At 46.7% G+C, this 16423-nt stretch overlaps 1 protein-coding gene across 2 annotated transcripts in view; it reads left to right on the forward strand.

The window, feature by feature from the left end:
* Trio (trio Rho guanine nucleotide exchange factor) overlaps positions 1-16423 on the forward strand; it is a 310438-nt gene that overhangs the window by 186504 nt on the left and 107511 nt on the right. For both annotated transcript variants that reach the window (XM_059276653.1, XM_059276654.1), the window contains exons 16-21: positions 191-310; positions 1835-2026; positions 2430-2579; positions 4546-4660; positions 8554-8669; positions 12539-12661. In XM_059276653.1, the coding sequence (XP_059132636.1) occupies positions 191-310; positions 1835-2026; positions 2430-2579; positions 4546-4660; positions 8554-8669; positions 12539-12661 (816 nt within the window). The remainder of the gene's footprint in view (positions 1-190; positions 311-1834; positions 2027-2429; positions 2580-4545; positions 4661-8553; positions 8670-12538; positions 12662-16423) is intronic.

A 16423-nucleotide genomic window follows, 5' to 3' on the forward strand; every position in this document is an offset into this window, starting at 1 on the left:
CAAGTATCTGTGTTTTCCATGGTCTTAGGTGACCCCCAGGAAAGGGTTGTTCAACCTCCAAAGGGGTCACAACCCAAAAGGTTGAGAACCACTGCTCCATACCACCTTGCAGACCCATCCCCCATCCCAGGTGTTTTGTAGGGTGCCCTGGAAGGCCCACTGCTTAGAGTTACCCAGTGTCCTGTTTCAGGTGCTGGGCTGGATCCGAAATGGAGAGTCCATGTTAAACGCCGGCCTCATCACTGCCAGCTCACTGCAGGAAGCCGAGCAGCTACAGAGGGAACACGAGCAGTTCCAGCACGCAATTGAGGTAAGGCGGTGTCTGAGGGTGGGCCTTAATGGCATGGAGCCCAGCCTGATAACCCTTGATATTCCACCAAGCACTGGAGCCAGCCATGGATCGATGGAAAAGAAATGACATGCTCACCAGTTCCTCACTGATCGTGGGAGAAGGAAACAGCCCACAGCTGCAGTGGATTGAGGACAGCCTTGTAGCAAGTGTCCCAGCGGCCAGGGCCCCCTTCTCTCCCGTGAAAGGACTTTAGCAGGGTACCTTGGACTTTGATTAGAAGTGTCTTAAATCAGGGAGCTCAAATTGGGGCCTGAGCTGAGGTGTTTTAATATCTTGCTGATCTTACAGCTACAGTCTTATATGTAACCAGTTTGGACAAAGCAGAGTGCTAGGAGTGTGAAGGGTCTCTCACGATGACCAGGCACAAGTAATGATGATGACAAAACTCTCCGTGCTTGCTTAGTGGCCACAGGATTCACCTTGATGGGCTGAGGGGCAGTGCCACACTAGACAGTGTAGCCTTGGCCGGGCCGGGCAGCTCCCCCTTGCTGTTAGTGGGGCACTAATTGCTTTAGAATGGGTTTCCTTAGGCGCGGGTAGTAGTTGTGATGAGTGATCTCAAAGTATAGGCAGGGCTTCACAAGGGGTGTTTGATAATAGAAACCTTGGTGTTAGCCGGAAAAAAAGCCACAGAAGCCAGCACTGATTTACCCCCGAGGTCAGTGGATTGTCAGCTGCTCAGGTCAGTGGCAGCCTCTTCCTGAGGCTCCAACTCCAGGCAGCTTTGCAAACCTGAGTAGCTACAGTGCCAAGGGGTTTTTGGTATTCACGGTCAAGTGTCAATCATTCGGGAATCTATACCATGGTCGGTGTTTACAAGATCATTTCCACTGTATCGGGGGAAATGAAAGATTTTCTTTTCTCTGAGGCACTGTGTGCCCTAGCTGCTGGTATCTCATGTTCTAGATCTTATCTGGAGAGCCCCTGACACCAGGCATCAGGGTTTACCATGTGGTTTTCTTTGTGTGTGGCATGGGACATTCTCAGCCTTTTCTCTATTTTTTTTTTCTTTTCTTTTTTAAAAAAATCACTAGTTCTTAAACTCTTTTCACTGGAGTCTAGTGCTTCAGCTGAAAATGAAAATAAAAGGCATTTGCCCTGGCCTCCTTTTTCCACTTGTTGCTTTGCCTGAAGTGGCTGATACGCGAAAGCCAGTCAGGATAATAAACTTGGCACGATTGAACAGAGCTTTAGACTGTCAATTGCTAAGAGTTGTTCCTGTTGCTTCTCAAATGGAAAACCCCACAGCTGAGTGCCATTCTGGGAAGTCTTAATGCATTTCATCCTTCATTAGAGAAATTAAATATCAGTGTGGTGGGTGCCAGGCCTAGAACTACTTGACTGAACTACCCTCCAATATTTGCAAAGCATCCTAACGAGTAGGAGTTAGGGTCGATTCTGTTCGCCATGGAAAGCATCCCAGTTCCTGCCTTAGTGTGCAATGCCCTGCTGAATGTGCCTTCCCATCTTGCCTGTGTCTAGAAAACACACCAGAGCGCACTGCAGGTCCAGCAGAAGGCCGAGGCCATGCTGCAGGCCAACCACTACGACATGGACATGATCCGCGACTGCGCAGAGAAGGTTGCCTCACACTGGCAGCAGCTCATGCTCAAGATGGAAGACCGCCTCAAACTTGTCAATGCCTCGGTCGCCTTCTACAAGACTTCAGAGCAGGTCAGGAGAGAGGGCTCCTAGGCTCCCGGTGACTGACTGATCTGGGCTTTAGGGACAGCGTCACCACCGTTGACATAACCATCAGTAGCGAATCCCTCAGGTCCAAGTTAAACAGGGAAGACATGTTCTGAAGTTACAATTACCTTGCTGCTTCGGCTCTCGAAGAATAGCAAGTTGACAAGTAGCTGAGAAAACATAACCTTTCTTGGTTGTGGAAAAACATCGGGGCAATGGGAAACTCAGCTCTGGCTTTGTTTGTATTCTAAAATCCCTCCCCACCGGCCTTGAGTCAGGCAAAGCTCATGGCCGCCTGTAGTGTTCTTGGTCTTTCCTCATTCTTTGCCTTCCCCAGAGTGCAGCTGAGCGCACTGTCATTTCTGAGCCTGGAACTTTATCCCCTCAGGTCTGCAGTGTCCTGGAGAGCCTGGAGCAGGAGTACAAAAGAGAAGAGGACTGGTGTGGTGGAGCCGACAAGCTAGGCCCCAACTCTGAAACTGACCACGTCACCCCCATGATTAGCAAGCACCTTGAACAAAAGGAGGCCTTCTTGAAGGTATAAGGCTGGGTCTCTTGGATATTGATGTCACACTGATTGGCTGTTGAGGGCCACAGGGTCTCCTGACTGTCATTTAGAAGTGATTCTTGTAGGTTACCAGTACATACATAGTTGTATGGTCTGAACTTTCAGAGTGAGGCCCCACATACACTGACTCTTGCCTTGTGTGGAAAGTGATTGGGGTGATGACATCAATGATAGACTGATCCTTTTCATGAAACTCACACTGTCTTACTAGTTTCATGGGGAATGAACTAGAAATCTACAAATAACTATTGGCTGGAAGTTACAATGCCATGTAACAGTATTATAGTGATGAGATTTCTCTGAGGCAAAATTATGGCTAACTGGAAAACCCATGAATTTTGCAGACAGGAAGTGATTGGCTGGTTGATATGGTGAAGCACAATACCTCTAGCTTAATGAGTCCGTTTGGACATTCAGCTGCTTTAGGCCTGTAGACTGCCTCTCAGACAACACAGACAACCAAGTGGGGTGGACTCCAGCACCTTGGCTGAGAGTGGGTGCTAGCCTCAGGACACAACCTCTGAGCAAGTTAGTCCTCTTCAGACAGGCCGTGTTTTCTTCAAGGTTAAATGTTCTGAGGAGTGGTTCATCATGTTTTTGTGTACATCCTATTGCCTCACACCAAAGTCACAACCGTGCCTTGAAACAGTTACAGTTTTTAAAGTGGTTATATGTTCAGAAAGACTGGCCCCGTGGATGCGTCCACACTTTTAAACAAGTTCTGAGTGCATCTTATCACTGGCAGCTGGGTCCATCAGAAACATGGCTGTTTGCTTGTCTTTACACAGGTTAGTTTTTCTCTGCATTCTGACGCCCCTGCCCCGAGACACCATTTCCTGTTGTCTTTAATGATCTGTTCTGTGTCATCTACTGACGGAATTATTGTGTAGTCTGGAAAACTGAGCTGTGACTCTGCATTAGAGACCTTACAGAGAGCACGGGGCTTTTGTTGTTGAGTAAGTTGGGAGGAGCCATCATCAGAGCTTCCAAGCATTGATTTTAACTGCATCAAGCAAGACTTTGGAGTCTACTGCCGGCTGGCCTCTGTTGTTGGTTGACTAATACCAACGGCCATTAGATGATTTACTTTGGAGATTTGCCACTCTTGCTCCAGAATCCACATAGTAGGAATTGAACACCACTTAATTAACATATTTTAGCAAAAACCACAAAGGAAAAGCCATTTGAGTGAGTTTATAGAAAATGCCTCTATATCTGAGATTTCCTGCCCATCAGCCCGCACACTGAAGATGTACCATTGATGACGTCACTGAGGGGTTACCTAGTACATCAGCAGTTACCAATCACCCACAACCACAGCAATGCGAAATAATCAGCCTCAGTGGGATTTGAGGGTTTCACACTAAAAACCGAGGGATGAGTCTGGCCACTCGGGTTCCTTTACATATTGTTTATGACCGTCTCAGCTACAAGATCGGGGCAGAGAGCCTGGAGGTGTTTACTATCCGTCTGGCCTTTACAGAAATCTGGGCCCAGTATAGCTGGGCCCTGTGCTACCACTTCCCCATTAGTCTGCAGTCAGGATGTACTGGGGATCCAGTGACCTCAAGACTAAACTGGAAAGGGCTCCACTTCCTCTTTGACTATATATCAGTGACTGCCTTCACAGCCTGTGCACTGAGTGGTCTGTAATATGGTCTGACCTTGCAAGACCAAGGAGTCTGAAAGAGGTTTTTTTACTTTTTGTTTTGAATTTTAAATAGAATTTAATCTCTGCATTTTGTAAACCTCAAGTTGGCCAAATGGCTGTTAAGTAAAAGACTTCTGATATAGCCTATGATATTGTTGTCTCCATATACTCAAAATATGTAACTCAAAATACATATCTGCATGAGTCACATTACCTATACATTGTCCCACAAATACATATCTGCGTGAGTCACATTACTGATCTGTTGTCCCCGTTGTTTCTTAGGCTTGCACACTGGCCAGAAGGAATGCAGACGTCTTCCTGAAATACCTGCACAGAAACAGCGTGAGCATGCCAGGAATGGTGACGCACATCAAGGCCCCGGAGCAGCAAGTAAAAAGTGAGCATGCTGCCACTCTGCTTCCCTGTGGCTAGCACTAAGTGTCCAGTTCATGCTCAGACAGCCGCATTAGCTGTCAGTTCACTAACGAAGTAGGAAGAAATCTGTAGGCCACTAATACACTGAGTAAGCTAAGTATAAAACAGACAGCATGGCATTTAGCTTGATAGTTACTGTCCTTGCCTGTTGATAGATGTGAGTGAACACATGGTCAAAATGAAAACTGCAGTTATCTATATGCAAAGTAGTTTTAAAAGCTAAGTCAGAAATCACGTACCGGTATTGTGGCTATAAGCTACTTTTAAGGTTGTATACCTAAGACATGGTTAATTAAGGAAAGCAAATTGCAAACTGTTACATAGTTTAATACCTCTTGAGTATAATACAGGTTTTTTTTCATTAATTTACTTGTAAATGGATAGAAAAAGGTCTGGGTAAATTTATACCGAAGTGTAATTAACAGAGTTGGTATACATGGAACGTTAAATAGAAGAAGCGTGAGGTGTACAGGGTAAGGAGCTACCTAAACCAATTTCACACAGCTGAAACAGTGTCATAGGCAAAAGTTGTAGCATTGACTCTCGTGTCTTATAGTACGGAGGCTGTGGATTGCTGGAAATATTTTGTTTCTCTTGTAGTCTATTTGGTGGCAAAGGTTTATGCACCTCTTATAGTGAGGGCAAGAAGATCCGGCTCCCTGTGACTTACAGGCAGGCTGCCAGTATAACGACAAGATCAATCCAGGGAGTCAGACAAATGGTCTCAGCATCTCTCAGGAACTGGAGCCACCCCTGAATCCCTGAGGGCAGTTCACACTGCTTAGCTGCTTCTTGGAAAAATTATTACTACTCAGTCAGAGCCGGAAATGAGAGCAGAGGGATTTCTTCATGCATGAATCTCTGTTCACATGCAGTGCTTGTGTAGAAGTGGTAGCTTAGTACTTTGGTAGACTTAAAAATTTAAAAATAGCTGGACGTGGTGGCACACACCTTTAATCCCAGCACTCAGGAGGCAGATGCAGGTGGATCTCTCTCTCTCTCTCTGAGTTCGAGGCCAGCCTGATCTATAGAGTGAGTTCCAGGACAGACAGAGCTACACAAAGAAATCCTGTCTCAAAAAAACAAAAACAAACAAAAATTCAAAAATTGAAATGAATTTGTTTCCTGTGTTTTCAGTAACTGGCAGTAAAGCCCATGGGGCCCCGCTCCTTTGCTGAGCTATTGGCTACGGATAGATCTGGGAGAAGGACAGTCATTGCCTTTATTAACGTGCCCACTGATGAACTCACAGGCCCCAGTGGAGAGCTCCAAACCTGTGGTCACATGACGGTCCCGGCTGAACTCAGCAAGTCACTAAATAAATCAAAATCTTAACTGACTTTGCTAAACTTGTTGAATTTTTGGTACAGTGGAGCATGGCAGTGGGGCTGCTAAGCTGACGTGTGAGACGCCATAGTGCTTCCTCACGAGGTGCACAGCCTGCTCGGAACTCCGTGTTTGTGACAGACGTGCTAAGATTCCCTAACACAACAACAGTATATGGCAGCTATCGTGGGGTCTCTGTCTTGGTACTTCTTTTCGAAAGCTTTTTCTTTCTTTTACTAACTTCTAGAGTGAATTTGTCATACTGTAAAAAAAAGTAAAGGTGCTGTCTTAGTGAGGGTTTCTGTTGCTGTGAAGAGACACCATGACCACTACAGCTCTCATGAAGGAAAACATTTAGAGATGGCTGCCTTACAGTTCAGAGGTTTAGTCCATTCTCATCATGGCAGGAAGCATGGCAGCATGCAGGCAGGCATGTGCTGGAGAAGGAGCCGAGAGTTCTACATCTGGATCCCCAGGCAGCAGAGAAAGAGAGTGAGCCACTGGGCCTGGCTTGAGCTTCTGAGACCTCAAAGTCCACCCCCAGTGAAGGGACACACTTTCTCAACAAGGCCACATGTCCTAACCCTTCCAAACGATGTCACTCCCTCTGAGCCTAGAGGGGCCATTTTCAATTCAAACCACCACAGATGCCCGAATGTACATAAATTGCATAGTTATGCTTGCTACTTACAGTCATTATAAGGATATTTTGTGTGTCCTGTCTATACATTCTTTTTTACAAAAAAAAAAAAAAAATAGAAGGAACTGTTCTCCCTATGAAAAGCACATTTCACTTTGTGTTACACATCTTAGCTTTGTAAGCCACTGTTTTAGAGACTGGACTGCTGCCTTTTGAATGCATTTCAGTAACTGACTTCAGGTGTCCCTGGTGTGGTAAGGGGCCATACCTTGCTTTCAGTTTCATTGTTCATATCTGCACTTCCCAGTTATTCATCTCAGTACCAATAGTTTTGATTATTTGTGCAGCACCATTTGTCTGAAAGATAAACTCTAGTCCAGGGTGTCCACATTTCAGTGTCATTACTAGTGCCAGAATGCCTCGTGCTAGGGTTGCACTGCATAACACAGGCTCCTATGCACCTGGGCCTTGCCCTCTCTCACCAAGCCTGAGTAGCGTCAATCTTGGCCAATAAAACAGCAAACAGTGCTCTAGTTGCTTGTGTGAGGTTAAGCGTGTGTCCATATGTTTACTGCTCATGCTTTAGTGTTCAGAATTGCCTTACTTCACAACGAAGGGTGTAACTCAGTGGTAGGCAGTGTGTTTTACCCACATAAGGCTTTGTTTTCCATCCTCAGCACCAAATAAACAAAAGTCAAAATGGAAAGTGAACTGTGGGGTTATAGATCAATTCACAGCATGCTTGCCTGGCCTATAGGAAGTGCTGGGTTCAGTCCCCAGCACATAAATGAGGCGTGATGGTGTAGAGCTGTGAGTCCAGCCCTGGAGGTGGCAGCAGGGGTCAGAAGTTACAATAGGTTGTCTCAGCTAACTCTGGAGTTCCAAGCCAGACTGGGATATCAGTTTAGGAAGTTGGGTCTGTGGCTTATATGTCCCCAGTAGTTTTTTTGTAGCATAAATCTTAAAAGGTCTTATTAATAAAAACAAACCCAGAGCCAGGTATTAGGGTAAATGCTGGAAGATCAGAGAGACAGAACAGGCCACAGCCACCTCACCTGGCCAACTTCTCAGCTGATCCTGTTTCCTCAAACTGGAAGCCTCTGTGTTCTCATCCGAATGGATCTCAGCTGAACTGCTGCTAAAAGCCTAAAAGCTTAACCAGCTCTGGTTCCTGGTCCTCACGCCTTAAATAACTTTCTGCTTCTGCCATCACTTCCTGGGATTAAAGCTCACTTCCTGGGATTAAAGGCGTGTGTCACTATGCCTGGCTGTTTCCAGTGTGGCTTTGAACTCACAGAGATCCAGACAGATCTCTGCCTTTGGAATGCTAGGAAGGTGTGTGTGCCACCATTTTCTGGCCTCTATGTCTAGTGGATGTTCTGTTCTCTGATCCCAGATAAGTTTATTAGAATGCACAATATATTGGGGAACACAATACCACCACAGTTTTTCCTGGTTTTTTTATGAGCACAACATTTTGACAGTAGCTATTGTATATCAGTTTTAGTTTTTATATAATAAGACACCTTTGCCTTCACAGTTCCATGGTCATCTGCTTCTCTAGTTCCCTCCTTCACCTCCTAAGGCTTTATGTTTTAAAAGTATGAGTAAACAAAAAAAACTTATTTTTTATTTCCTGGTCTATTGTGTGATTGTTCCTTTTATTTTAAGACAGAATTGTGTTTGTATCCCACATTGGTTTCAAATTCAAGGGTCAGAGAATGCCGAATCTGCTTCAGGTGCTAACTGCCATCTGGACAGGAATGCCGTCATTCTTAGCACAGTCTGCCATGCTGTGACAAGAGCCTAAACATCTAAATGAAAACAAGTAGGAGTCTCTAGGTGTTAATGGAGAGCAAGCACCAACACCTTTTCCTTTTCCATCTCAGATATCTTGAATGAACTCTTCCAGCGGGAAAACAGGGTATTGCATTATTGGACCATGAGAAAAAGGCGGCTAGACCAGTGCCAGCAGTACGTGGTCTTTGAAAGGAGTGCCAAACAGGTCAGTGCATCTAGGGCTCCCCAAGCCCTCCACCCATGTTCACACAAGGGTATTCAACAGGTCAGTGGTCCACCCATGCTCACATAGGGGTGTTCAACAGGTCAGTACTCCACCCATGCTCACACAGGAGTGATCAACAGGTCAGTGCTCCACCCATGCTCACACAGGAGTGCTCAGCAGGTCAGTGCTCCAGCCATGCTCACATAGGGGTGTTCAGCAGGTCAGTACTCCACCCATGCTCACACAGGGATGTTCAACAGGTTAGTGCTCCATTCATGCTCACACAGGAGTGATCAGCAGGTCAGTGCTCCAGCCATGCTCACACCTCCTTTCCTAGACTGGCAGATTTTTGTTACAAAAGCCCTCTTTTAACACTACGTTCTGATGTCAGAAAGTCATGCCTTTTAACTACGTTTGTTATAAACTAAAACCCCAAAGCCTGAGGACAGTGTGACAACCTGTTTGTTTCACACTCTACCAGAGTGCCATTTGGTTTTCCCGAGCTGCCTTTACTTCACACTTAGAGCTGCCAAGTGCAAGTCATCGAAGCCATTATCGTGTAAAAAGCGTGGTTGCGTCCTGGTTAAGTGCTTACGGAAACATGGCAGGTGCTTTCTTTATATTGCCGTATTTATATATTGAAGAAAAAGTTAATTTTCAGGGACACTGAGCTAAAACTAGGTGAGAATCATGACAGAATTTCTAATAATTCAAAATAATCAGAAAGGGTTTGTGAGTTTGGCTGAGGCAGAGACATGAAGGGGTCCGTTTTCTCCCGAGGGCACTGTGGGACAGAGTGCTTCTAAGGAGACTGTCATCATAGAAGATCATCTCAAAGTAAATCTGTTTACTTGTCTTAAGCACCAAAATCCATTTCAGTTCTCTTCGGCTTCAGTACAGTCAGAGAAACACAGGATCAATTTCATTCCCTCAAAACCTGAGTGTGCCTAGGCTTGGGCTGGACATCCTCTGTGTAAATGAAGTGACTGCCAGCCAGGGCTGCTCCCTGTGGTCAGTCAGTGTTGACCCCTGTCCTGACTGCAGCTCCAGTGTGGGCTGTTAAACCCATGTGCAGCAGCACATTCCTGACATACAACATTCAGCCACGTCTTGCTAGCCAAGGAGAAATGAAACTTTAGCTTAGGTTTCTCACATAGGGGACAGATTTTGTTCCAGGTCAACTCGTTAGTTACAGAGGACAACTGTGTCCAGAACTGCTCAGTTACCTACAGACCTTGGACCTCCGATCTGGTTCTCTGTTGACCTTTCTCTCGTCTGTGATCAGATCCGCACGGTGGGATCTGGAGGGCTGTGGTGTTTAATACATTCCATTGCATTTTCCTAACATACTTTTGAGAGTATTCCACCATGCTTCATGTCATGGAGGTGGCTTTGGTTCCTAACTAGGCAGTGTTACGCATCCTTTCCTATGTCTTACCTCTCAGGTTAAAGACAAGGTACAGTTCAGCTGCGGAGAGGCACAGCTGCGCACCCTTCTCCTGGCATTGCTGGTGGGGACCTGTCAGTCCAGCTGTCCTCCTAAGCTCTGCTCCACATGCAGCCGTAGCACTCTGGTGGACATGCACTGCTCAGTGCAGGTCGTAATCCCTCAGATTCTGCAGTCTCAGTGTGACACACTAAGACTACGAAGTGGATACCACTGTTCCTAATGGCCGTGTGGAGAGCTGATGTGGCCTCCGTGGTGCCGCTCTGGGCTCGTCATTCCCTCGGCCCTTCCTGGTTCCACCTCCCGGGCCTCCCTCTCTTATCTCCACCACTGAAGCTGCCTCTCAGGACCAAGTTCACGCTGTTCTTGCTTCTTCCTCTCCTCTTATCTGTCCCTGGGTGTCTCCCAGCCCTGACCTCTATTTTCGGCTCCCAGATGTCTAAGTTTCTGGTACCTCTCAGTGTCTCTCCACTTTGGCCTCAGAAGCTAGCTCAGCTGCACTCCCGAGTCCCCGTGCCCACCCGCGCCTCACTCATCGTGTTCAGTTAGGAGTGACAAGGTGTGTCTTTGATCCCTGCCTCTCCTTTGTTGTCCTTGCTCCCCACCCGTTTCTTAATCTAGGGTGCTGACCTCCTGTGCACCCCACTCTACCCTTCCCATCCCAGCAGAGCCTCTGCCATTTCTACCTGGTCTCTATTCTCCATTCCATCCTTTTCTATACAGGAGCATATTTGCTTCTGCAAAGAACTCCAAGCTCTGCCTGTGACTCCATGGGCCCACCTGCCCACCCAGCCTCTGCTCTGGCTGCTTCTGCTTTCTCCACCTGAGGCAGGCCGAGTGGCCTCCGATCACACATGTGCTACCCCATGCTGCTCCCTAGTCCCCAGGTCCCACCCGAAACTCCACCTCTCGTGGCCTCCTTCTGACAAGGTCTTCCTTCTCTTATCACGGCTGCAGTCTGTGACTTGCTTTTCTGTCCACTTTTCCGTCTGTTAGGTAGCGGGGCAGGTATGTGGTTCCCCGGTTCCTCATGGAATCTGGCTGCTGGCTGGGGTTCGGGCCACTCTTATGACTGAGGGCATCTGCCTCCACAGTATGTACTTGGAAATGCTTTCAGTGGTGTGGAGAAGTCAGGGACGCTGAACAGATTGACTGACGCGACCTTCATTTATATCAGTGTTAACATTGTTTCAGAGATGGAGTGACCATCTGTAAGCTTGAGGAAGTGAATGTCCAGCTGATAGCTGAAGTACCCTGTGGCTTGATTTCCTTTTCTCTTTTTGCTGCAAAAATTCCACAAATGGGACGGGGGTGGGGGGTGGGGGAGTGGCTTAGGAGGTAAAGTTCTTGGGACTAAATTGAGCCCCAGAACCAACATTTATAAAAGAAATGGAGCTATGGTGGTGTACACTTAACAATCACAGCACTGAGGGAGACAGAAAGGCAGATCTTGAGGCTGTGTGGCCAGCCTAGCCTACTTGATTCGTCCCAAGCCAGTGAGAGAAACTGTCTCCAAAAAAAAAGTGGATGCCTCCTGAGTGATGACAGCCTAAATTAACCTCTGACCTTCATACAGGTTCAGCCACACATGCTGGAAAGTTTACATGCACATACGCACTGCCCCGGACGCAGTAGTGTATCTGAAAGAGACGGCAAAGTGGGTGTTCCAATAGCAACATGTTAGAATGGATGGTTTCAGGATTCTAGGACACACAGACACTCCCACTCTTTAAATTGCTGGCTTTCCTTAGCTCGGCCTGTTTAGATGTGTGTGTGTGTGTGTGTGTGTGTGTGTGTGTGTGTGTGTGTGTGTGTGTTTAAATAAGTCTAATTCCATTTTAATCTCCGGCACCCGAACCTCGCTGGCATCTTTCTTCAGGAGTTATCATTAGACTAAAAAGGTGAAGTCACATCCTCTCCTGGCTTCTCCCCAGTAGGGAGCTTACGCACAATGTGGAATGGGTCCTCTGCAGGACACCCCCAAAACACAAGTGAAATAGGCACCAGTCTGGGTGTTCAGGTGGACATCGTAGTCTGGGAAGGAAACCAAAGGCCTGGAAAGGCACACCTGCTTCTGTTCTGACTTGAAACACCGTAGCATCAGAAAGCTGTGGTTCCGTGTGTGTTCAGACCTTTGTATCACAAGGTTTTCAGACCATTCTTCACCCGCCTCTGTGTTCTTGAAAAGAGACGTTGGTTATAGGTCCTCTGACTGTCCTGTTGTTAGGCCTGTAGGTTCATGATCACAAGAAACCCTTGAACCATTGCTGCGTCAGTGACGGAATTCTTTTCCCCTGCGCTGCTCTTTAGCCCTGGAGCCATGACGCTGCTCTCAGCGGTGTGTCTGTATGAGGGGCTGGCCTTCACGGCAGGGCATGCAGAAGTGTCTTCCCTTTAATGTGTTTGCCTTCCTCTCCTCTAGGCACTGGAGTGGATCCATGACAGTGGGGAGTTCTACCTTTCCACACATACCTCCACAGGGTCCAGCATTCAGCACACCCAGGAGCTGCTGAAAGAGCATGAGGAGTTTCAGATAACTGCCAAGGTAAACCTGCGTGGGATGGGGTGGGGACGGGGTGGGGACGGGGCTCTGCTCTGTTAGTCTTCCGGGCTGTCCCAGCCTAACCTAGAACTGCAGGGGCTGCCAGGTCGGTGGCCGTCAGCTGAGGTGATGATGTTCTTCTCAGGTGGGAGCCTTTAGCTGTCTTGCTGCGTTCACCTGATTTCCATGACAGGCTCTGTCACTCCTGGCTTTTGCTTTGTCCTTTCGTTATTTCCTGGCTGTCTTGCTCTCATTTGCTTTTGGAGTTATTTTACCAAGTCTTGCTGTTTTTCTGAAACACGGTGTGTGTGTGTGTGTGTGTGTGTGTGTGTGTGTGTGTGTGTGTGTGTGTATTCTTCTGTATTCTGTGCCTTGCCCTTCCTTATCACCAGTTCCTGGAAAGCGGCACAGTGGCATCGCTCACTGGTCCATTCTGACACTGTCTGTGTTTACAGCCGACAAAGCTAATGTCCGAGTCGCGGTTACTGGTTGTTCATGTGTCTGTGACACTAGAGGCGCTGGCACTTTTCTCTTTAAAAGAGAATTGGATACTTACTTCAGACGGATTATATCTTTGTGTCACATGCACTATAAATAAATACAAATTTGTAAGAATACTCACCCTGACACAAATCGTTCCCAAAAGCATGCGTGCCAGGAGCGGTTCTGGCCTTCATTTCAGGGTGGTTTTGAATTGCTTAGTATTAGTTCCCTTCTCTATGATTTTGCTATGTTTTTTTTTCAGAGTTTGTTATTAAATTACATTTGTTTGTGTTGGGCTATGCATGGTACAGCATACATGTAGAGGTTGAGGACAACTTATAGGGATTGGTTCTTCTTCGACAGTGTGAATCATGGGGATCACAGCAAGTGCCCTCACTCACCGAGCCCCCTTGCTGGATCTCAGGCGTTGGTTGGTTTTGGGGTGTATGTGTGTATGCATGTGCTCTGAATATCTTTAAAAATATATTTTTAATAGATTTGAGTTTTTAGAAGATGCTGACAATTATTTCAGATTTAAGAGTGAAAAATAAATGACCAACCTGAATAACATTTTTGTTTAAAAAACAAACGTGTTCCTATAAAGGAACAAGAATAATTATCTTTAAAAAAAAGAGAAAGAGAGGCTAAGAGAGAGGAAGGAAGGAAGGAGCTGGGTATGATGGCACACACCTTTAATCCCAGAATCTGGGAGGCAGAGACAGATGGAGCTCTGTGAGTTCGAGGCTAGCCTGGTCTACACAATGAGTTCCAGGCCAGCCAGGTCTAAATAGAGAACACCTGTCTCCAAAAACCAAAACCATCTAGAATAACTGTCTTGTGTGGCCCTTAAGCAGCTTTGGAAACATAAAGAGGACTTTGTCAATCAGCTGGTGTCACAACAGCTACTTGGTATTTCGCGGGTTGTGTTTTTCCTTCTGTGACATTCCGGGCCCCTCCTCCCGGCCTCTCCTCCCTGTTTCCCAGCAGTTTCTGAGTGTGCGGCCTTGGGTAGCCCTGGTCCTGTTCATCATGCACTGGGGCTACAGAGGGCTGGTTCTCCAGGGCATTGGGTGGATGCTGGGGAGGGTGGGGCTCACCAAGGTGGAAAATGCCCACTCCTGGAGATACCAAGAACACCCAGAGAGCAGACTGGTCCTGCATCTAAGGTGCAGACCGTGGCTTTCCCTTCCTCTGGATATAGCACATTCAGCCATATAGTTCTAATTTTGTTAGTACAGATAACAAAATCTTCAGTACTGTGAGTGTTACAATTCTGTATTGTTACAATTCGCTGACGATCCTGTGATTGGAAGGGTGTTAAGGAAGTGCCTAAGGTTGCACCCAGAGGTAGATTTAAAAAAAAAAAAAAAACCCAGCTCTTTCCCACCACTGCTCCGCTTCCGGTCGTGTGCTTGTCTCCAGAGCCGGTTCACAGCCCCGGGACTGCACTGCTGTTGCTTCCAGCGACGGGTCCACCTTGTTCACTGGGAGAACCCGTTGGGACGTTCCCATCATTCCTAAACATTCTTTCTATTGAGTTTGAGTGGGGCTGTTGGAAGTAGAAGGCAGTAGTATGCATGTCTTTAATTCTTGTGTGTTGTAAGATCTAAAATTGTAGGTACCATCTGACCATGCTGGTTCCCAAGTCTGTAGAACTATTGCTTTTGTTAAACATTAGGCTAGGTGGGAATGGGAGGTTGCAAAGCGTGCTCCTTGTTGTCTTGTTAGCCATGTGTGGTTTTTGGTATGGGTGAGGTCTGAGTCAGAGAGCTCCTTGGTTTGTCAGGAGGAAGTGAGGTTTGTCATTGCTTACACCCATCACCCCGTCTTCACGTCCCCTAAGAAATCACGTGTCTCACATCCCATATCGAATCCTCTAACAGGACAGTCTCCCATCTCTTAGAATAGTGACAATTAGAGCACTTTCGATGTTAAAGCCATAAAGCCAGGGAAAATGTCCACCTCTCTGTCTTACTAAGACTTCTTGACTTGATCCCTCTGTCATGCTTAGTCCAGCCATTTCTCCAAGTGCTGTGCAGGCACCGTCTGTGTCCAGTTCCCAGGCTTCGTTCTGAGGTGGATTTCTATGCTCATGCCAGGCGACGGAGATTGGGCTCTGCAAGGGTGAGGTCTGAGGGGACATTCAGAACAGCCCGCTACACGGTCTTTGCACACAGTGAGGTTTGAAAACCACCACCTCGCTGAACTACTTATAATCTTGCAGTCACCTCCCGTGTCTCCCTGGTCCTCATCAGTAACGTCCCTAGTGCCAGATGCTGTGCTCTGAGAGAGCATGTGTGAGCACAGGCTGTGCGTTCCTCCTGAGACTCATCGCCATGAACAGGATGAGTGAGCAGAGCCACTGCAGGAATTTAGCTCTCCCGCTCCTTGATGCCCGTGTAGCAGGCTGATCCGTCACGATGCTTCTGTGCTCCGTGGCATTATGACTACCTACTATGCTAGTGACTGGAGTCAGCAAATAGAATGAGGGTGAATATTATCTACCATAATATTCCTAATATTTCCTCTATCACCGAAATACTTCACATCAGAACCAGTGTTTGCTTGTTTTTCAGTGGTGCTGGGTAGCCTTCTAGAAAGCAGTTTATTGGGTTCATGTCTCCTCTCTCTCCTTGGCACCAGAAGAAACTTAAATGTTAGGAGTATTTTAGAAATCTGGTTATTTCTACAACTTCCAGGTTTTTACTGCTAGAAACAACCAGATTTCTAAACTCTTTCCTTGTGTGGGGTGGTTTGTCTGAATGATACGAAATCTGACTCAGTACAAAAAGATTGATAAATTCATACACACTAAAATAAACATGTCCAAACAGTCCTTTACCATGAGCAAAGTCTTAAGGCTGAAAACACATGGCAAGTTTTCATTTTTATATCCATTTTATTGTTAGGATTTTGAACCTCCTGGGTGTATTTTTTTAAAGAGTTATTTATTTGTGTTTTATGAGCATTGGTGTTTTGCCTGCATATATGTCTGTGTGAGAGTGTCAGATCCCCTGGAGCAAGAGTTACAGAGAATTGTGGACTGCCATGTGGGTGCTGGGAATTGAACCCAGGTCCTCTGGAAGAGCAGCCAGTGCTCTTAACCACTGAGCCGTCTCTCCAGCCCCCTCCTGGATGTATTTTTAAAGTGCCAATAGCAATTAAACTGTTTGGAGAAAGGAACTGTTCCAGGGACAGTTAGATGGTGCCTCGTTTTTAATCACACCGTTTGCTTGCTCTCTCTGTTTCTGCTGGGCCCTACTTGGTGCTCTGGGATAGGTG

Source organism: Peromyscus eremicus, chromosome 11 (assembly GCF_949786415.1).
Source record: "Peromyscus eremicus chromosome 11, PerEre_H2_v1, whole genome shotgun sequence".
Classification (NCBI taxonomy): domain Eukaryota; kingdom Metazoa; phylum Chordata; class Mammalia; order Rodentia; family Cricetidae; genus Peromyscus; species Peromyscus eremicus.